Source organism: Capra hircus, chromosome 1 (assembly GCF_001704415.2).
Source record: "Capra hircus breed San Clemente chromosome 1, ASM170441v1, whole genome shotgun sequence".
Classification (NCBI taxonomy): Eukaryota; Metazoa; Chordata; class Mammalia; order Artiodactyla; family Bovidae; genus Capra; species Capra hircus.
In genome coordinates, this window is record NC_030808.1 from 79,751,414 (window position 1) to 79,774,291 (window position 22,878).

At 48.9% G+C, this 22,878-nt stretch overlaps 1 protein-coding gene across 2 annotated transcripts in view; it reads left to right on the forward strand.

Moving 5' to 3' along the window:
- Window positions 1–19,311, forward strand: part of MASP1 (mannan binding lectin serine peptidase 1) — a 64,937-nt gene extending 45,626 nt beyond the window's left edge. Inside the window, exons 11-16 of one of the 2 annotated variants that reach the window (XM_005675142.3) lie at window positions 9,089–9,226; window positions 12,253–12,366; window positions 13,250–13,435; window positions 15,225–15,292; window positions 17,634–17,733; window positions 18,183–19,311. In XM_005675142.3, the coding sequence (XP_005675199.1) occupies window positions 9,089–9,226; window positions 12,253–12,366; window positions 13,250–13,435; window positions 15,225–15,292; window positions 17,634–17,733; window positions 18,183–18,373 (797 nt within the window). In that variant the 3' untranslated portion in view covers window positions 18,374–19,311. Of the gene's footprint in view, window positions 1–3,550; window positions 5,987–9,088; window positions 9,227–12,252; window positions 12,367–13,249; window positions 13,436–15,224; window positions 15,293–17,633; window positions 17,734–18,182 lie in introns of those variants that run through there. The other variant, XM_005675141.3, reaches the window with a different exon arrangement.

A 22,878-nucleotide genomic window follows, 5' to 3' on the forward strand; every position in this document is an offset into this window, starting at 1 on the left:
CAAAGAGTTTTGTGGTAACAGGAAGTCTCCCTGTGCATATAGATTTGGGGGCTATTCTATGGATATTTGCATCGGTATTAAACAGATGAATGGTTTACATCATCATAATGATGAATGCACATATTCAAATTGACTTAGAATATTATAGCCCTAGATGCACACTCTAGGGTTAAATAAACAACCCTCCAAAAATTAAATATTCACAACGCAGAAATTTACACTTCAAAAATAAATAAGAATAGTGATTCAATCAATAGTGATTGAAAGATATAATCATTCAAGAGAAGCAGTGTTGATTTCATCATCTGGTCGAACAGCAGTTGCTTTGCCATATGGTTCAGGGTTGAGTGGCATTCATATTTTACTGAATTAGAGTGTTGGGTAAACTGAGATAGTATATTATTTGAATGGTACATTTTAGTAACCTTCAATAGTCACTCAGTAGATTTCTAGATTTAGGCATTAAAATGGAAAGGCTATGGAGCCGTCTACCAGACCTGAAGAAAGTTTTAGCATTTGGGCATCAGCTTTGGCCATCATGACGGCTACAAGATCTCAGAGAAGGAAGACATTCCTACATGTGGTTGTCTGGGAGCAGAGCAATGAGGATGGGTTGGAAGAGCAGTGAGGAAGACTTCACTTAAGAGTGCTTTCAATCTAAGCAAGAATTCAAAGAATTCATGAGGATCTGGAAGAAGGAAAAGGTCAACCCATCCACACTCTGCTGGCCCCCATCATCTCAGGCAGGCTTAGCCAGGAGCACACCTAAGGGCCACAGCCAGGGAAGCCTTGGAGAAAATGGGGAATGGTACAGCTGTGGCAAACTTGAGATCAAATCCCCATTCTGCTAATACTATGTGCACTGCTAATACTATGGCAGTGTAGGTGGGTTCCATCCCGGGCAGTCCTGTTGTGATGTCCAGAAGTGGGTGAGGCACTATGCTGGGAGTCAAGGGCCCAGCTTCTAGTCCTGGTGTTGCCTTTTCCTGATCTCCATCTTTGGTAAGTCATCTGACCTCTTCGGGGCTAGGATTTCATACCTCAGAAGTGAGGGAGCAGAATCAGGTGATCCATGACACTCTATGACTCTCGATGGTCATCACCCTCTAGATTCATACAAAGCATGTTGGATATGAGTCTTTAAATTCTGGTAACACCTAGTCTTGAGCAGAACATGGTGTATCATTGGACCAGGCCAGAAAACTCCAAATTCTCTTCTAAAACACTGAGATTGAATGCAGAGACAAGCCAGAACAGAGAAAGCCATTTCAACTGGCATCATAATATCCACCTTTCCAAGGAAACTATTAAGCAAATATTTTCCTCTTATTTTACACTGAGAGAACGAAGGACCAAGAGGGTATAATGACTTAACCAAGGTTACCTGTGAAAAGTTAGAGGCAAAACTGGAAGGTGGACTCAAGACTTTCGATGTCAGCACAAGCAATGCTGAGCCACTCTTGACTCTGCCATCCTCAGGAACCCAGGATTCCAGAATATCTCAATTTTGTTTTTAGGGCCCTCCCTCAGTACCTCCAGTCTTCTAGAGCCCAAATCTTATTTCAGCACAGCTGAAGCTCTAGTATTTCGAGTCAAGTCTTCTGTCCCAGGAAAGACTGGATGGAGAATGGTAGCAGATAAAAAGAATGGCCCCATTTCAATGAGCGCTCTCGAAGGCTTGTGGCATCATTCAACATCTTGAAACAAGAGCATATAAAGAAGAAAAAAAGACTTCAGTGGAAAAAATGAAGCTAGAATCCAAAGAAACAGGCTCTACTCCTGGCTCTGTCACTAATGACTTTGAATATGTCTCTTGCATTCCCTGAACCTCAATTTCGCCGTCAGTAAATTAGCCGTTCTCCAAGCTTCCCCAGCTTGGAGACATTCTGTGACCTGGGGCATGCCACTGGCACCTTGGTTGGAAAAAGGCACCGTTCAGTGCTGGCTTTGTTCTGACCATGGATTGAGCCACAGGCATGTCCCTCATCAGATGCGGGCCTTGCAGCACTCAATAAGCTGCTGCACAGGGCTAGTCACAGACCAGCCTTGAGAAATGACTCTGTAGGCTGCTGCTTATAATTAGGATTCTGGCCTTCAACTCTGAAAGGCTTGGCCACAGCCAATTAGCAAAACCCAGCTCACATCTGGCCTGGGGTGAACAGCAGGGTGCCTTAGACTCACATAAAACATCCGGAAGAAGAGCATCTGAAAAGCATTAGGTTGCTGGAAGCCTGACCTCTCAAAGTTGCCAAGACAACTCAAATGCTCCTTGGTCTTTAAAGGATTACTGAAAGTATCCAGGGCCAAGGGGTGTAGCCCTGGCAATTTGCAACCAAGAGGAGGTCAGTGCTCACACCAGGCTTACCTACCAGACCTAAGCACTCTGCTGGGAGGGGCCCTTGTGAGCTTGTTCTTAGCCAGCAGGGGGCTGGTACTGAAGACCCTCTGCTCATGGGCCGAAGGCGTTTGGCTGCAGGAGACTGGTGGTGCATGTGCATGCTCGGGGTACAGCTCGGTGGAACGAAGTTTGATCAGACCTTTCTTCTTCCCCTGAAGGTACTACTGGGTTCCTGGGTGCAATGGTGGATGGCTCAGAGCAGAGCCCATGCATCATTGCTTGTAGATTGTGCCACCTTTCTCTAAGCTTGGATGCCCTGGCCATCCCTTCACAGCATGTGTCCCAAAGGCCAGAGAAGAAAAGGCTACAGGGCATGAGACCATGCTCTTCATATGTAATGAGGCATTGTGGAATACAGGATAAGACATTTGTCTTAGAATCTAGTTAAGCCCCTGCTACCCAGCTTAACAGCAATGTGACCTTGGGTCAGTCACTTACCCTCTGGACAGTTTTATTCACCTATAAAGTGAGAGTGGCCAGGGCAAATGAAATAAAAATCAAAGGAATTTGTAATTTAAAGGATCCTTGAAGATCATTTTGACCAACAGTCTCATCTAGCAGATCAAAAAGTGAAATCCAGCGAAGGAAATTTACTTACCAGAGTCACACAGGACAGAGGGGAGAAAAGCCAGATCAAGACCCCAAGTGTCTTGTTTTCCACTCCAGTGTTTGCTGTGACCTGATAGACAGTCTTTTAATCTGTCTCTCAAAGCCATTGACCTGTGGTTTTCAGAAGTTTTCCAAGTGCCCATAGCATGGACCACATCTGGGTTCTGAGATGCTTTTTCTAGAGAAGAAAGGGGCAAAGGGGACTGCTGCTAGAGATAGCCCTGGTTAAAGATGATCCAGACCACAGGTGGTCTTGGCTGGAAGGGTTCAGGATGGTGAAGGCCCACAAGTAACCTGGTCTGGTCCATAGAGGGTCCTGGCTACAGAAGTGTCAGACTACAGAGGAGCCAGGCTAGAAATACTTAGGCCAAAAATGACCCCATTCAGAGCTTTCCCAGGCCAGCATGGCCCCCAGACGTAGGCCAGGGTCCACGGTGGCATAATCTACAGTGGGTGAGATGTGCATTTCTTTAAGAGGCTCTTTGCATCTGGCTGACCTGACCAGTCTCCTTTTCTCCTTCCGCCCCCTCCTTCTCCTTACAGTGTGCGGTCAGCCCTCGCGCTCGCTGCCAAACCTGGTCAAGCGGATCATTGGAGGCCGCAACGCCGAGCCCGGCCTCTTCCCGTGGCAGGCCCTGATTGTGGTGGAGGACACCTCGAGGGTGCCCAATGACAAGTGGTTCGGGAGCGGGGCCCTGCTCTCCGAGTCCTGGATCCTCACGGCCGCCCACGTGCTGCGCTCCCAGCGCAGAGACAACACAGTGACACCGGTCTCCAAGGAACACGTCACCGTCCACCTGGGCCTGCACGACGTGCGGGACAAATCCGGGGCTGTCAATAGCTCAGCGGCCCGAGTGGTGCTGCACCCGGACTTCAACATCCAGAGTTACAACCATGACATCGCCCTGGTGCAGCTGCGGGAGCCCGTGCCCCTGGGGCCCCACATCCTCCCCATCTGCCTGCCGCCGCCCGAGCCCGCAGGCCCGGCACCCCACGTGCTGGGGCTGGTAGCCGGCTGGGGCATCTCCAACCCAAACGTGACGGTGGACGAGATCATTGGCAGCGGCACGCGGACCTTGTCGGACGTCCTGCAGTATGTCAAGCTACCCGTGGTGCCCCACGCCGAATGCAAGACCAGCTACGAGTCCCGGTCGGGCAACTACAGCGTCACCGAGAACATGTTCTGTGCCGGCTACTATGAAGGCGGCAAGGACACGTGCCTAGGAGACAGCGGTGGCGCCTTTGTCATCCTCGACGACGCCAGCCAGCGCTGGGTGGCCCAAGGCCTGGTGTCCTGGGGAGGCCCTGAAGAATGTGGCAGCAAGCAGGTGTATGGGGTCTACACCAAAGTCTCCAACTATGTGGACTGGGTGTGGGAGCAGATGGGCTCCCCGCAGGGCCTGGGCGAGCTGCAGGTGGAGCGGTGAGTGCCACACTCCTGCCCGCCAACTGCCCTGCCCAGCCCAGGCAAGACTGCACCACACCCCACTAATGACAACACACTCCTCTGTTACTCACAAGACCAAGGCATGGACACTCTGTTCCCACCCTCCCAAGATGGCTCCTGGCTCCCTGAGAGGCAGCAGTGTGTACAGGAAAAGGCCCTACATAGGAAACCTGGGTCCCTGGCCCTGGGGCAAGTCCCTTTCCCTCTCTGGGCCTCACTCTCCCGCAGGACGGGGAGGGAGCTAGACTCAGGCCAGTGCCCAGACTCCTCTTCTGGAATGCCCAACCCAAGGGTCTCATTCACTCCTAGTTGTTCATCAGATCCAGTGGCCCCACCGCTGGTGTGACTGAGCTTGGACCTGACTGTGAGAAAATGTTTCCTTGCCTAGAGCTGAGTCCATATATTTTCCCTACTCTGCCCTCTGGGTCTAGACCCTTTTCTAGCAGAAAAGCCCTCAGATTTGAGGAGACAGGGATGACAACCCAGAGGTCTCTCTCTCTAAATATAAGGCCATGTATTACTTTCATCCCTGGGTTTTCTCTCCCCAAAGCTTCTTACAGTCCAAGCCTTATCCCTTCTGTACCCTGTTAAAGGATTCTCAAAGGACAAAGAGAAAGCTGGGAAACTCTGTGATGACCAGGGGGAGGAGAAGAGCAATGGAAGCTTTCCAACCCCATTAAATTCCTATCATCAATGCAGAACACTTGTCTGGGTACATCCACAGCTGACTCTCCAGAAAAGCACGAAGCAAGCTTCCGGTCTTGAAATGTGTCGCCTGAAAGGGCTACCCGAGCCCCAGCCCTAGATGTGGAGACTCAACCCGATTGCTTGGAGAAAGAGAAGGCTCACACCATGCTGCTGTGCCTCTGGGCAGGGAAATGGAAGAAGGGGGGATTATACGAGCGACCTCCTCCCACCAGACCCCCTTCCCCCCACAGCATGCCTGCAGTCTGAGCTCTACAGAGAGCCCACCTCGCATGAATGTTCTGAGAGATCTACTCCTCCAGCTTCCAGGAGCCAAGTCAAGAGAAGCAGGGTCTTGCCCAAGAAAGGCAGTAAGAGGAGACAGAGAGCCCAGAGTCCTGGGTTCAAGCCGCAGCTCTGCCCTCAGACTGGCTTGTAACTTTTGACAAATTGCTTTCCCTCCCTGGGCCTCAGTTTCCCCATTTGTAAAAGGAAAGCGTCGGATCCCCCTCAGGGTCCTTCCAGCTCCAGCGTTCACTGCTTCCAATGCCAGCAACCTCTCCCTGGCTATCCCCAGCCTGACTGTCCTCCTCCCTGGGGTTTGCTCTCCTGGGGACTCCCCAGCAGAGACAGAAGCCTTGAGAAGGATTCCAAGAGAGCAGTTGGGGAGCATCTGCTTTTCCAGTTGGGTCCTGACAGCACACTCCTGTGTCTGTGAGCGGTGCGTGTAGAGGATGCTATACTTTGTATATTTATATCACAAGCTTCACTCCTCTGTAAGGTGCCTCTGCGATGTTTCCTCCATCAGGGGACCAAAATGGAAATAAATCCTCTGTGGATGACCAACAGCCTTTGTTTGGGGGTTTGGTTATTGCTGATGTTTGTTCGTTTTGACCTTTTGAAGAAAATCTGACCCTTCATTAAGCCACAATCTCTCTCACCGTGGAAAGGGTACAGTTTTTGTCACCTGGACATTATCCAAGAAAGGGTGACGAGAAATGGAGTTGGTTATGGACATGTGCCCTCTAAAAGGCTACCTCTTCCATCATAGAAGTGCCTGCTATTTAAGTCCTTGAGTTCAAAGTGCCCAGATAAGCATAGGAAGCAAGATCCTGTGCACCCAAGTCTCACGCAGGCAAGGGGAGTTCAATGTCATGAGAGGAGTGGAGATCATAGTATTATGGGAATTTAAGGAGGGGGAGAGGGGGAGGTTCACACAGCTGAAAGGGGTCTGGGTAACTTTTCAAAGAGGTTACAAAGAATACACTTGGGAGATGGGAGGGCAGGGCAGAGGAGACAAAGTTCAGGTAGAAAAGTGTGCCCCGAGTGGATGGGAACAGAGGGTGTAGGGGAGAGTGGACAGTCTTGAATGTCATACTTGTGTTAGTCCTGTAGCCAGTGACTGCCTAATTTGGGGCATATCAGAATCACTTGTGTTTATTAGGAATGCAGGTTCCTAGGTCTCACCCATGGGAGGTTCTGAATCAGTAGGCTGAGTGTGGGCAGCAGGCTGTGGAAAGTGGAGGGGGTGGAGGGAGATACCAACCTAGAGAGAGTGATAGGGAAGTCACTGCAACCATTCTGGAGAGAGGTGGTGCAAACACCAGACCAAGGAAGGGCGTGACACTGCAGATGTGGGGGTGGAGTCTGAAAGCATTCAAGTAGAGCTTGGTGCAGAGGCATTGCGTGAAATAGTGCAGACAGGAGATGTGGTGGAACACAAGCTAATATGTTAGTGAGGGCTCCCATGTCATTCACTCATAGTTTGTGTTTGGGGTTCGTATCATATTGAAACAGTCATGCTTTTTATACTACTGAGAACTAAAAGAATCCTACATTATACCTTACACTTTATATGCAGCTGGTTTCAGGGATTATCAGTCTTGTGTTCCATCACATCCTCTAGGTTTTTGGATTTATATTGTTGATGTATTGAGACACTGAAGTGTCATGGGGTTGCATGAAGAGCACACTGCGACATTACTCTGCTTCTCCTGGTGATTTTTTTTTTTACCAGTGGCTGATTAAAGATGGTGGCTGAAGAAAAGGGAGGCAACAAGTGTGCAGGCATTAACAGACATCTGGGGATGTCAGACAAAGGGGAGATGGCTGGTGAAGGATGGAGACCAGGACTTGGTTTTGCTATGCTATATTTGAGGAGTTTATGAGCAATCCAGTTGGAGATGTAGAAAGGAGTCCAGAGGAGAAGGCAGATTAGAGACACTGATTCACCAGGGTCTAAGTGGTGTGATGGCATGGGAAGAAGTGGCATCATCCACTGGAAAGGAAAAGAAAAGACGAGGGGGCTGAGGACTAAAGAAGGGAAACACCAGCATGGATTGCATGGAGAGAAAAAGAAAAACCCCAAGAAAGAGATAGAAAAGGGAAATCAGAAACACAGAAAGAAAAGACCTTCAGAAGCCAAGGAGAGAAAGTATCAAGAAGAAAAAGGTGATCAACAATGCAAATGAGTCGGGACAGTCCAGAGGACACGTGCAGGCTGGGTGTTCCTAGGCACCGGGACCATCAACTACCACCAAGTCTGGAAGAGGATCCAGGGAACAGACCCATGCTCATGTTTAAGTCCCTAGCCCTTCCTCCCCCTTCCTTTATGCTCCATGTCCCTAACCCTCCTCCCCTTCCTCCTCAATAGCCTCTTCTTTCTTTCCCACTTTTCTCTTCCTCGCTCTCTCCCTACCTCTCCCTCCCACTGTCTCCCTGCTTCTCTCTTTCTCTCTCCAGCTTCTCCTAGGTTTTTTATCTCTTTCCTGAGGCAGCCTCTCTGGAACGTCTTTGCCCAGTTCTCCAGGTTTTGCTTCCTTGAAACCAATCAATACAAACCTCTTCTTGTCTGGCTCTTCAAATGAGTTTGTATTTTCAGACTTTGGTTTCTGTTTTGCTCTTTCTTGAGTCAAAGCTGTATCTAGCCTCACCTAAAACAACAGATGCTCCAGCTTTAACAGTGGGCAGCTACAAGGTGAGGAGAATTCTTAGAGATGAAGAATACATGAGAGAAAATTTCAGAAAGAGTGTCCTCCTATACATGTAAATATCACCACTGAAGTTCCAGTTATGGATCTGGAGCCATTCTGTCTCCAAGTATGATTACAAATCTATCAGATTGTCACATGGCCACTTCATGTCCAAGTTTGTGCGAACCATGGTACTTTGTTCTTTTGAGTCCACCTCCGAAGGACAGGGAAGGATGTGGATACTGAGTGTCAATTTTCTTTCCAGAAGCTTGACTATGGAAGAAAGGACAGGGAGAGACTATGGAATGAATGAGAAGCTGAGAAAGCGGAAAATTCAGTTTTTAGCATGAAAAGTCTTGATCATGTTTTGAAGGCATAAAGAAAGTAGAAATGCAAGATAGAGGAGAAGGGCATGAATCCTCAAAACCAGGTCCCCAAGAGTTTGGAAGTGAGGGGATCCAGAGCCCAGAATCAGTTCTGAAGAGATGTTTAGAGAGGGAGTAGATACAAAGGAGGATGGTTTCTTGTGGCCTTTGTGTTTGTTGAAACTTTTTCTACAAACTTTCCATAACGTGACAGTTGGCAGGTCTGGGCTTATAGTCTGTAGTCTAGCAACCCCCACTGAGAAGGACCTTCTAGCAAAACTCCCAAGGCAGGCTTTTGTCGGCCTGTCCAGGGTTACATTCCCATCTCTGAGATCACTGTGACCAGAGTATTAGAGGCTTTCATTAGTCAAGTCATGGTCACATTCCTGCCCCTAGAACCAGAGGGAAGATCGTTGCAACTCAGTCTAAAGGGACAAGAAATGGGGGAAGACAGGACCCCAGAGGGAACTTCGGGTGCTATTACTGAAAGGGGCAAGGATGCTGGGAGATCAAAAATAACAGATATTCCTAATAGAGGGTGATGAGCTAGCAGCTTTTGCAAAGGGCAAGGTGGAGCCCAGAGTGTGACCTGTCCTCCTTCCCTTGGCTGCAGTGTGTGGGATCCCCAAGTTCTCCCGGAATCTGTTGGCCAGGATCATCAATGGACGCCCCGCCCAGAAGGGCACCACCCCCTGGATTGCCATGCTGTCACACCTGAATGGGCAGCCCTTCTGTGGGGGCTCCCTTCTAGGTAAGGAGAGGTGGAAGGGGTGGGGGATCCGGGATTAGAGGGTGGGGTAGAGGAAAGGGACCTGGCCCTCTTCTTGGAGACTGACAAGGTTTCTTCACTGAGAAGCTTCCACTCTAGCAGCAGGGCCCAGAAGCACAATGTGGTGGAAAGAGCCCTTAGCTGGAGCGAGGAGACACTTGCTCTGCTCCAGCTGGCTCCTTCAGGCAACACTTCCTGAGCCCTGGTCACTTTCTGGCACTGAGAAGGGTCAGGGAGTCAGCGCCTTAAACATGGACTACAACACAAAGAACTTCCATGCAGCTCAAAGTCAGGGTGTGCCGGTGCCCTGGGCCAAGGGGAGCCAGGAAACCCACCCTAGAGGAGTCAAAGAAGGGAGACTCACAAAGCTCTGAGTGCAATGCTTGGGAATCAAGATGTATCTTAAATGCTACTCCAGGTTTATAATCATGTTCTTAAAAGTCCCCTCCCGAGACAACATGGATTGAAAGAAGGGTTAATCTGGAAGCCAAGAGTCCAGTGAGGTGGCTAGATTGCAGTAATGAGGAGCGAAGTCATTAGCCTCAGAATAAGAATAGGGGACGAGGGATGGAAACAAGCAGATTCAGGGTCAAAGCCATTGGAAAAGGGAACTGTCAGACTTTTGTAATAGACTGAACATGGTTGGGAGTGGCAGCAAAGGCAGGAAAGAAATGATTCATGGCTCTTCCTATCACAGTTCAGCCCAGATGAGCTAAGGTCCATCCCAGCTCTGACATCATAATAAAAATTAATAGCAATCCAGAGTCCCTCTGACCCCATCACAGAGGAGGAAGGCATGGAGGGGTCCGCCTCTGCTTGGGCAGCTCTAGGGTTGCTGGCCTCGCCTCACCCTGACCCACCCTCTCCTCCAGGGTGCAGGAGAGGACAGCTCCCTGACAAGAGACCCCTGCGGGGAGGTGCAGGCACTGGTGAGGCTGCAGCCTGCTCATCTGGGATGTGTGAAACGTAACCCAGAGGGGCTGATCCTTATATTCCCACAAACACAAAGACAGGAACTCTCACTCTATGGAGCCTCTCAAAGGGTCACAGTGAGTGAGCACAGGTTAAAGGGGAGCCCAGTGGGGAGCAGGCAGGGGAGAGAACCAAAAATGAGAGGGGTCAGAAGGACAGAGACAGAAATAGAGAAAGAGGGCATGTCAGAGACCTAGAGAGGGGAGCGAAGGGAGATGCAGGGCGAAACGAAAGGAAACAAGTACAAACAGAGAAAGAGAAACTGGTAGAGCAGGAAATGAGAGATAGAGAATCATGAAAGGAGAAAAGCAGGGGAAAGCATCAGAAAATAACAAAGAGGGGAGGAGCAGACAGGGAGAGTGGAAGAGAGCAAAAACACTGCTGATTTGTTAGAATGTGTTCTGTGTAAAAGAGATGGATTAAGTGCCCATGGCTTAGGGTTAGATTCCTTTTCGGAAGCCTTAGGTGTTTCACTTCAATGATGTTCAGGGCTCACTGCGTCTACTGCATGTTTGTTCCCACCTCTCTACCCTCAGCCAAGCTACAAGAGCTCTGCAAGATATCCTCAGCCTTGCCCATAGCCCTTCTCACCTAGAGTCTCTCTCCTCCTGTTGTCTAGTTTTGTAGAGGGAAGGAAAGGCAGGAGAAGGCGTAAGAAACAGAGAAGCTGAGGGACAGACAGAGGGAACCTGCCCATTCAGTGCCCACCATGAAGCCTGTGCAGAGGGGTCCTGACTCAGGGACTCCCTATCTGCAGAGCTGGGAGATGAAGCTATGTCTTGGTCTCATCATTGCTCTCCCCAGCCCTGTTCCATGGCAGGCTTCCTAATCTGGGTATCTCATTCCACTTTATCCACTTGGAAAATTAGCCAGGAGCCCCTGGCTGTAGACAGGGATCAAAAATACCACCAGGGGAAAGAGGATGGCCTGTATAGGGCACTATCCCGAAGCCAGTAGCCAGAGCACATGGCTGCTCCTGAGAGGGCCAGGGACCTGCACAGAGAGGGACCTCTGCCCGCAACTCTGAACTCTGCTTTGATGCCCACACTCCAAAGCCCTGGTACCTTTCTTTCTGTTTGGCTCATCCCAGTATGTCTCTGGGCTCAGCTATTTATGGGTTTGTCACCTGATTCACCTTAGGGATGAACCAAGCCCTGATCCTATATTAAGCAAAGAGCAGGAATGTGTCCAGCAAGGGAAAAAAGAGCCAAGATACAAGAGCTGTGCTAGGCTCATCATCAGGAGACCCACGGTCAGCCCTGGTCCTGCCACCCACCTGCAGAGCTGCCCTAGGCGTCCCCGCTCCCCTCGGGCCTCAGAATCCATATCTATAAAATGAGAGGTTTGGGTCAGAGCAGTGGTTCCCAGCCTTCGTGACAGCTGAACTTTGGGGGCACTTTTAAAGTGTGTTTGTACCTGGGCCTCACTCCACGACGTAGATGGTCTGGCTGAAGCCCAGACATTGTTTGGGGAGGATTTCTTTGTTTGTGTTTAATTCCCCACATGATTCTATTATAAATGTGTACTCAAGAATCATGTACAACAATACTTTTCAAACTTTAGTACGCCTAGAGATTACTTGAAGTTTTTTTAAGATTCTCAGATTTTACTACTGAGTACAGATTCTGATTCAGTAGACCTGTGTGGGGGCCTGAGAGTCTGCATTTCCAAGAAGCTCCCAGGTGAGGCTGATGCCACTAGTTCAGGGACCACACCTTGAGCAACAAGGCCCAAGGGGCAACGCGTGAGCAAGACTATGGACACCTTGGGCTGTCTGGAGCTTGCCAACGCCATGCATTTAAGGGAGACCTGGAATCATTTTTAAAATGTTCAGTGTTGTCCTAGGTTGGGGAAGTAGATGAAATCACAGGTTCAACTCCGCATCTTCAGATTAAGATCAATGAGTTTCCGACCTGGGGCTGTGAAATGCAAGGGAGAGGGGTGCCATGGAGAGGGGTCTGAAAACCCTCAGCTTGAGGTAGTGGGACGCAAGGTGGGGCCATGAGGACAGTGTGTGTTCACAATTCTGTTCTCAGGCTCCAAATGGATTGTGACTGCGGCTCACTGTCTCCATGAAGTGCCGGATGCAGAGGACGTAACTCTTCACGATTTGGACTTGCTCAGCCCCTCTGCCTTCAAAATCATCATGGGTGAGTATGGGCCAAGCTGATTCCTGAATCCAGCTGTGGTTCTGGGGATGGGGTGTATCTACTCACTCAGTCATTAGGGAGGGAGTCTAGGAATGGAAGGACAAGCCAGGACTGGAGTCCAGGGACCTGCCCAAGTTCTGGATCACAGTCTAAGCCCAAGGCAGTGATTCTCGGATGTTAGGACCATAAGCAGATCACTGAAGGTGAGGCCTTAGATTTTATAATAAAGACTCCCATCTGGATAACTTCCAAAGATGTCTCGGGGTTCTATAAATCCGTGGTTTCAAGTGATTCATACACAAACAATCCAAGCTTCCTGTCTCCTTTGTAAACTGGCTGATGGAGTTCAGGTCACTGCATATTTATGTCCTGACACTATGTCAGATCTAAAGACACAAGTTCCTGCCCACAAGGATGTATAGTCTAATAAAGGAATAAAATATGAGCACAAAGCCCTCTAATAAAATGCAATAAGCAGTAAGCTCTGTAGGAGAGAAACAGGGGGAGTTCATAGGGAAGAGATTCCTAACTGTAGCATCTAACTCAAGAATCTCCGAGGTTTCATGGAGGAGGCAACACATTACCTGGGTACAGAAGGGTGATTATGGTTCAGACATATGGTAATGGGCCCTGGAATGAGTATTAACTACAAGGTGATGGGATCAGATCAGATTATGAAGAAAGACAGAGGTTCAAGCCCAGGACAATATGTGGGGAAAGCCAAATGGGGAGGGATGGCTTAAAACAGGTAAGTGAAAGGCACTGTAAGAGTTAAGGCTGGAAACATGGGCTGTATGGGACAGGGGCTGACAGGGAACAAGCTGTGACTTTATCCTCCAAGCTTCTGCTGCCCTCATGCCTCACATGCCTTCTTCTTGCCCAGGCAAGCTTCGGAGGACCCAGTCAGATGAGAATGAACAGAGTCTTAGTGTCAAGCAAGTCTTCTTCCATCCCCTGTATAACCCCAACACGTACGAGAATGACGTCGCTCTGCTGGAGCTGTCGAGGGGCCCGGTGCTAAATGACTTTGTGATGCCCATCTGTCTACCCCAGGGGCCACCGGAGGAAGGTACGGCACCCACCTGTGATTCCACCTTGGCAGAGCCTCCATGGAGGCTTTTACTCCAGTGCTGGTGAGGCTTCAGTGCCAGCTGAGTCAGCTGACTGTGTCTGCCTGATTCCTCAGGCGCCTTCCCTAAAACAGCTAAGTCAAAACAGGTTTCACGGTGGTACACAAAAGCAGGCAGGCTTGGTCTGTATTTCAAGCATGTATCAGTCAGGGTCCAGATAGGAAAACAGAAACCAGACTAGTTACTGTAACAAAAAGAATTTAATATAGAGTGTTGGAGGGCTGGAGAAGTAAAGCGGGATGCTGAGGTCAGACGGAGAACACTTGCAGGGAGGAACTACCCCTCCTGGGACTGGAGGAACAAAGGGAAGAGGTTGGAGTTACAGAACCTGGAAGCTTAGACAGAGGCTCCGTGAAGTAGGAACTCAGACTCTGCAGAAGAGGCCCTGTGCCGATGGTGCGGGGGAAGCAGCCGCCACTGGTGGGGTGAGGAACCATCTCTAGGGTAACGCCATCCGGAATAGCAAGGCTTCCTGGAAGTGTCCCCCACTTTCAGGAATGTTCCTGACAAAATGGATCTGCCAATCTAGAGTCTCATTCACAGCATCACAAAGCAGAGTATAAAAGGGTACTTCTGGAGCTGAGAGACAATAACTTAATCGCTAACACAGGCTCAACTCTCCATGCTGCCATCTCCTAGCTGGACAACCTTGAAGAAGTTGCCTAACTTCAAGCCCCTTCCCTTTACACTAGAAATAATACCCCATGGGTGGTTGTGATGTTTAAGTGAAATAATAATCAAACATATTCAGCACAGAGTGAGAGTCCAACTCGGGGAAGTCGGTTTTTGTTTCATCTTGTTCTAAATTCACAGCTAACCTTCTTTAGTTCAACAAAGTTTTGTTTTTTTTTTTAATGGCTGGATGGAATATTAGAAGTATTGAGGGGAAGTGAGCCCATAGGAAAGGCCCAGGTATGGATCTGATGTATCAGATACCATGTGCCTGCCATGTAGCACTTGATTTACATTAATTAATTTATGTGCTACTTATAAAAGCTTTGTGAAGTAGTATTGTAGTCCCACTTTCCAGATGAGAAAACTGAGGCTTGGCAAAGGGAAGTGCTTTACCTAAGGTTCAGCTTGTAAGAAGTAGATCTGAGGCTGGAATTCAGATCTTCCAACTTAAGGCCCAGAGCTGTTTTCAGTATCCAGGCTCTTTTCAGATGATGAAACATCTAAGTGCTCTATCAGTGCCCAGCCCATTTTCACATTGCCTCAAGATTTGCCAGCCTTACAGACTTCTAGAACATCAGAGCTGGGAGGGGTTTTAGAGGTACCGAGTCCGACCTCTTCGTTTTATGGATGAGAAAACTAAGGCTCAGAAGGGGAGGGAGCACATCCTGTGGCGGGCTAGGCTGGACTCTGTATTTATCCAGTTACTGATTGAGCATCTACTCTGTGTCAGCCCTGCTGTAGGCATAAGGACACAGCCGTGAATAAGGCAGATGAGCTTACTGCCCTCACGGAGCTGAGGTTCCAAGCTATTTAGGAGTGGGAGAGAACAGACAACTAAACACATAAACCAGCTAACATCTCATAGAGACAAATGCCCAAACTGCTCTCTCAGGGAAGCTCCAGCCCAAGTCTTCCTCCCCACTGTGCTGGCATTTTCTCAGGGGGAAAACTCAGTGCTTCCTCCACATGCAGGGAATGAGGGGGCTGCAAAGTGCCACCCTCCAAAGGCCCGCAGACAGCCTCTCCACTCTCACTGTGTCTTCTCTCCCCCAGGGGCCGTGGTCATCGTCAGTGGTTGGGGGAAGCAGTTCTTGCAAAGGTTCCCAGAGACCCTGATGGAGGTGAAGTTCAATATATACCCTTCAGAGGGTGACACTTGTGCCCCACCTTGGACGTTTCTGAGCCCCAGTGTCTCTCAGGGGTTTGGAGGTTTGGACTGGGGATGAGTGAGACAGGTACGAAGGGACCAGACTCACCCTCAAAGCTAAGTGAGACTGAATCCCAACTAGTTTGATCTGTTTGTTCTACATGTAATAAGACTCTAGTCTGTAAACATTGTTCAGTGCTTCTGTAGCTTATTAAAAGCTCAACTGATGGAAATTCTTCCAGAAAACCAGCAGGCTTGGACAGCCTACAAGGTGATCCATCAGTATACATCAGGAAGACTCACATAGTCGTAACCAAGAATGGGTCAAGGGATGGGCCCTGAGAGCCACAGTCCTTGCAGCGATGAACTTGACTGCGGCATTTGGAAGTTTACATTTCTCGTCATTTCAAAAAAGAACACTGAACCAGGAGTAAGGAGCCACACTTCCAAGTCCCAGCCCCTAGTAACCTACTGGGTGATCTTAAGTCATGTTGCCTCTAGACTGCAGTGTAGTTTCTCAAGCTGCAAAGTCACCAGCAACGCTAGATGTCCTCCAAGAGCTGTCTGGCTTGGACATTACCAGGTTCTACGAGAGCCACGGCTAGTTTCTAAACCATTCAATGCACATTATTTTGACACGCTTTAAATTTGGGGTTTGCAACAACCATTTACCCCTTCAATCATTCACTCTTGAGTGTTTATTCAGTGCCTCTTCCCAGGGGGCACTAGTGGTAAAGAGCTCACCTGCCAATGCAGGAGACATAACAGACGTGGGCTTGATCCCTGGGTTGGGATGATCCCCTGAAGAAGGAAATGGCAACCCTGGAGAATTCCATGGACAGAAGAGCCTGGCGGGCTGCAGTCCATGGGGTCGCAGAGTCAGACACGGCTGACGTTGTATTAACGACTTTGTATTGTATTAACTACTAAATATGCAGGGGGATAAGAGGACAGATCTGGCCCCTTGTCTTCTTGGCTTATAGGGACAGACAGAAAGTATTCATCAATGTGATCATTGGAATGAGGAAGAGGTGCAGCATGCTTCAGAATGTATAACCAGGACTCTGACTTTGTCTTGGGAGTGCAGAAAGGCAGAGGAGGTGCAATTAAGCGATGTATGAGTGGTGGGTAGAGGTTAGTCAGACACTTGATGGTTTGCTGAAGACGGGTGCTTATACCACCCTGCCTGGCTTCCCCTCCCCCACCTCTCTGGGAAGGCCATGCGCCAAAGGGATGTGGATACCTCTGGTACCCTCCCAGCACGGCCGACAGGACTTGTGCTTTGTGGGAGATGTGACTCATTCAGTTCTTGGTTTGGCTGAATGAGACTCTTGCGATTCCTCTTTTATTCTAGACACCCACTCCAACATTTACCCCCAAGCTGAATCAAGGGCACTAATAAATGCAATACCTTACCTTTATGTATCAATGTATCACCTCAATTCAAAATAACATTTCCTGAGTAGCGACCATGTTCTGAGCTATATAAGATAGATATGTGCAACATTGAGTGTACGGAAACTCAAACCATGGCGAGGGAGAACACAAGTGAAGCTTGCTGCAAGGTGAGTCTCACGAACCTCTATGCAAGTGTGTGCCCGTCTGACTTTTTGTGATCCCCACGGGCTCCACTGTCCATGGAATTTTCTAGGCAAGAACACTGGAGCTGGTTGCCATTTCCTACTCCAGAGAATCTTCCCAACCCAGAGATTGAAACTGCATCTCTTGCGCCTCCTGCGTTGGCGGACAGATTCCTCACTACCGCGCCACCTGGGAAGCCTACACCACCTGCTGCGTAAGCAGTGTTTGTAGTTTACAGAGCATCTGCTCGTTCAACCCCTCTTTTCGTAACAACTCCATGTAATTAGTATGTCAAATATTACGATTCCCATTTTTCAGATGAGGAAACAGAGTCTCAGAAACCTGAAAAAACAGTGAAGGCTACATGTCCCACATCCCACAACCAGTAATGTTAAGGGTGGGGAAAAGAAGACTGCCCATAGGTTTTGCATATGCCGATGTGTTTGAAATAATGCATATGCTAAGCAGTATTATCTCCATTTGACAGATGAGAAAACTGAGGCCCAGAGGGGGCAAATGGCATGTGCAAGGTCACACAGCAAGTTCATGACTAAGACTGTACCAGGACACAGACCTCCTGGTTCTGCATTCAGCACCTATACCAGAGGGCAGTTTCTGAGGCGAAGCCCAAGGCAGACCCAGGCTCCTCCAGGAAGGAGACAGAGAGGGGGATGGGGTGTCAGAAGAGCGGGGCTCAGCCAGGGTTGGGGACTGACAACGGTCTTGTGTTCCAGATCGAAATCCCAATTGTTGACTACCACATCTGTCGGGAGGCCTATGCTCCACTGAAGAAAAAGGTCACCAGAGACATGATCTGTGCTGGGGAGAAGGAAGGTGAGTCAAGAAGCCTGCCTACGGCAGGGTGCCACCAGCCAGGGAGGGGCACCAAGCCCAGCAAAGGGCGCCCTGCAGACCTTGGAGCTGGCAGGTTGAACAGGAAGGGGAGGAACGAGGCAGGGGACGGGGAGGAAGATCAGGAGAGGAAAGATTCCACTGGAGAAGTTACATCAGAGAAAAGTGTGCTACGTAAGGGATTTCCATACTTCCTTTCTCCCAGCCCAGGTTTCCCCCTGTGTAACCAATAGTCCTGAACCTACGCTTTCTAAAATCCCGGAGGTAGGAGGAGGCCCGACATCCCTGAGCCCAGGTTTTAAGTCCAACGGTCTGCTGCGCCCCCTGGTGTCAAATTCTCTGAACTACACGTCAGTTGTAGGGAGAAGGAGGGTCCTCTGGCTTTGGGTCTAGGGAAGGGGACACTTAATCCGCATCACTTCTTCCTCTAGGGGGCAGGGACGCCTGTGCGGGTGACTCTGGAGGGCCCATGGTGACGCTGGATACAAAGAGAGGCCAGTGGTACCTGGTGGGCACAGTATCCTGGGGCGTGGACTGCGGAAAGAAGGACCGCTACGGAGTGTATTCATACATCTTCTACAACAAGGACTGGATCCGGAGGGTCACCGGCATGAGCAATTGAGTTCAGTTCCTCACCCTCTGCCTCACCTGCCCATGGTCAGTCAGCAGCAGAGGATAATTATCTGATGCCAGACGTCCCTGACCCTACGCACACCCCATTCAGCCCACCTATTACTGACCAATTAAGGGGGCATCTCAGCCATCTTCTCACTCTCCTTAAAGAAACAGAGTAGCAGAGTGATCAGAACCCAGGTTGTATCGCCTACTAGCTTTGCAACACTGGACAGGTGACTTCACCTCTTTGAGCCTCAGTTTCTTCATCCCAGTGATGGAAATGGCCTTCCTTACCTCCTCAGAAAAGTATAATGAAGATCAAATTTATTTTATAGCACTTAGCACAGTGCAGGTATAAACTAAGTGCTCAATAAATGTGACTTAGTGGAAGGCCAGTGTGTTCAGGCACACTGCGTTTCCTTATAAATCCTGGCTGGGCCTTAGGGTTGATCAAGTGTGTACCTGTCCCCTCAACCTTGACCATCGCCTTCGCCTGCCCCCAAACGCTCTATGCTTCTTTGCTGCCATGCATTCCCCAACCCCAGCTCGCACCCCTCTCCATGGAAAGGTAAAAGAGACAATCTGAGTCTCTCATCAGGTCCCATCACGATGCACTTATGACTGAGCTGGATACCAAACTGTGAGAGTGCCTGAGAGAAGCAGAGACAGAGAGACGGGAGACTGGGAACCAGCTCTGCCCCAGCTCCCTGTGACTCTATGCAAGTCCCTTCCCCTCATCCCAACAAAGACCCTCCCAGCTCTGACAGTCAACGATCCAACAAAGACATTTCTCCTTGATGAGCTGAGTTAAAGCCAAAATTACCAAAAGGTCAAAAAGGCCCGTAGAGCTTTGTAGTGAAAGTGTTAGTCACTCAGTCATGTCCAACTCGTTGTGACCCCATGGGCTGTAGCCGCCTGGCTTCTCTGTCTATAGGATGTTCCAGACAAGCATACTGGAGTGGGTAGCCATTCCCTTCTCCAGGGGATCTTCCTGACCCAGGAAATGAACCTGGGTCTCTTGCATTGCAGGCGGATTCTTTACCACTTGAGCCTCAGAACCCAGTAGAGCTTTGATGCAGACCAAATCTTGCTGCTGCTGCAACACCCACCCCGTGCACCACACTCTGGCTCCCCAGGAGGTAGCCCAGGCAGAGTGCAAGCCTAGGGGCCTGTTCTTATTCCTAAACAGAGCCTCTGCTCTAGGTGCCCACCTCCTTTTCTTCCTGGGAAACTGGCGTGAGGTAGGCCCTGGGAGGCCAGACTCAGGCCCCTGTACTCTCCCTCCCTGTGTCCACAGCTGACCCCAAGCACCGTTCCCCTGGTTCCTCACCTCTGTTCCTCAGCCAGAACACCCCAGCCCTGCAGGGTCATAAAATCTTCCCAAGCAGAATGCCTCTTCCCTTCAGGAGCCACCTTCTCTCTCAGGAAGATTCCAGGGTCCTCCTCCCCTCCAGAACTCTGAGATGTGAGCCCTTCAAGGGATCAGAAGCTCCAAGTCCTGTCTTCTGTTCTGTCTTCAATTCTGTTCCAAAGTTGGTCTTCATGGGAGATTTCAGTTCTTGACCTGCACTGCAGCTGCCGGAGTCATTCAAGGTCTCTTGCTGAAAGAAGATACTGAGGAATGAGAACTTACGAACACTAAGCCCTAGGCTGACCACTCAGGGACAGCAACCTGCAGCCTGTTTTGGATTCTCTGAGCAGGTCGTTCTACCTCTCTGTGCCCTGCTGTTTGTTCTGTGCACAGAAGGCGGCCTTCATACTCAGTCCCACCAGACATTTGTCAAGAAAACTGGAGCTCTATTTTAGACACCAAAGAAGAATCACAATGCAAAGTTTTGGAACAACCCCAAAGCGTTCCAAACATCAGGCCTGCTCATTTCACAGCACTGCCTGAGTGCCCCCCTGCGTCAGGCTGTCACGACTGCTATGGGCACCACCATGATGAAGGGAACATGATTCATACTTTCCAGGAGCTCCTGCACGAAGAACTGACACCTACGCGAGTATCCACCATGACAGAATGAACCCTACTGTGTGCTATGTGTCAGAACAGCACAGATGTGAAAGAAAGGCCATTCCTGTATGCGAGCATTGGAGGAGGGGACACCAGGAAAGCATCTCAGAGGAGACAGTGTTGGAGCTGCACCTTGAAGAAGGTGGGCATTCCTACAGGTAAGACAAAAGGAGGTCTTCTAGACACAACAACAAGAGCACATGTCCATTCTTCTCTCATAAAAATGACATGTCCAGCAGACCAGTGCTTGGACTCTGGAATCAGAGTTAGTATCCAGAAGAACTTTTCTCCTTAAATCCAGGCAGTTCTGGGACTTGAAGCAGCCTCAAGATTTGTGTACGAATGCCAATTTCTGGCTGGACCAGTTTATCTTGTTTATTCCAATTGCAACTTCATCCTTATCTAAGGGATATCTAGATTATTGCTGCTGGACTTTACCTTACCCTTGATCTATGACCATTTACTAGATATACCAGCCCCTGCACTGCTGCTAAGGTCCAAGAAACCCAAATGTCTCACAGGGTTATAGAAGCAGAGGGTTGGAGGGTCTGTTAGGACCATGCTGTCTAACTCTATGACCTCATTCTTGAGCATATCTAAACATGTGACACTAGCTACCTCCAAATATAGCCAATTTCAACTTCAAAATGACTGTCCCTTAAAGAGGTCTCTCTTCTATGCAACCACAATTCACCTCCCAGAGAATAGTTAGTATATCTAAAGCTATGATTCTGTGCCACGGAATGTTGTTATTAGCAATAGTGATCATGCCCAATTTCTTTAGAAACAGAAACTGTCGGTCTACAACATGTGTAGCTGTAACTGCACATTTGTTCCAATAAACATCTGTATTGAGGCAAAGCATCCTATTTGGCTTGTATGTTTTTCATGGACTGGTGGTTCTGGTGAGTTGCATTGTCATGTATCAACAGTTCTCTGTATCCAATTAGGATCCGTGTACCATGAAGAGAGAGAGAGATTATGATGGGAAAATCAAATCATTGACACCAAAGCACATCTTAGGCTTCTCAGGTCAGTTCTGATGAAATCCCTTGTTCTTTTGTTCCTGTAAGTTATCAAAATATTCCAGGAAGACACTCTTTCAATATCCAAGTTACATTTTTTGATTCATCCACATCTAGAATAGAAAAAACTTTTTTTTTTTTTGGATCCTGTGTTCAATTGTTTGGTTCAGAGACTATGGCACCAGGTTGATGAGTAGCCTATTCTGAATTGGAGTACGTACTTTCCTTCTGCCATGAATTAAACTCATTACCAGGTGACAGAATCAAAGAATCAGCACCACCAAGAAGTCCTTCAAGTAAAAGTAAGGAAGAATCAGGGAAGGAAAATCTGTACCCCTCTTGCAGCAGAAACAGTAGCCAATCTGGGTCTAGAGTGAGTCTTGAAATCAAAAGACTTAGGTTGTAATCCAAGCATTGGTTGACTTCCTTATTCACTTAATTTACCCATCTACAAACTGGCAGAAAAATCTTTGCCCTACCCTTGTCTGAGGGTTGTGCGATCAGATGAATTAACATACAGGGAAAAAAAATTGGAAACTTAATTAGATTAATATAAATAGTTCTATGGGAGATAATAACACTTTGGAGTATTTCGCAAGCTTGGGTCTTTGACTCAGGTCACACATCCGGTGGGAAGCAGAGGTGAGGCAGACACCCTCCTGCTCTGGCCCTAGATCCAGAACTGCTCTAACTCAGCAGCAGCACCATCACTAAGACATTCTGCTCTAGTGCTTTCCTGGAAAGAACCGTGTTCGTTTACTTTGCAAACTGAAGAAGAAAGCATCCCAGCCCCGGACAACAGTATGTGAAAAAGCAGGGAGATGAAAGGGTAGTGAATGTTCGGGGAAAACTGAGCGGCCCATTGTCCCTGGAGAGCCAGAGAAATCAGGAGAGAAAAGAACACCTTCAGGCAGTCCTGACTGGGATGCTCAGTGTGGTTTTGGGAATCTGAGGATTTTAGACCAAGGAGAGACATGATCGGCTATATCTTTCAAAATCAAGCTTTACTGCAAAGAGTAAACTGAGGGAGAAGAACCTAAAGATAGAGACTCAATATGGCTTCCGAACAACAGGCGAGGGACCCCCTGATCCTGAACAAGGGCAGGCCGAGGAGAGGGAGGAGAGGAACCTGCTTCCAGGGGCCCTGAGGAGCCTCTTTAGAGAGGTTCAAACTTCTGTTCACGTGTGAGAGTGAATAAGCAGAGAGCACAGAGGGGAAACAGCAGAGGCCAAAACCCAAAGGCAGTCATTGTTTCAGGTCCCTGGACTTTCTGTGACCCTCCAGCATCAGTGCGGTCTCCAGAAAGAAAGCCAGGGCGTTCTCTGAACTTGAGAGAGAGAGACAAACAGGGCCTTTGTGACCCCCTCCTGTGTCTGGTATGTGCTGACCTTTTTTCAAGAAGATAAGGAAAATGTTTTCTGTATGCAAAAACACAGGCTCAGTTCTCAGCAATGAGCCTCTGATCACAGGAA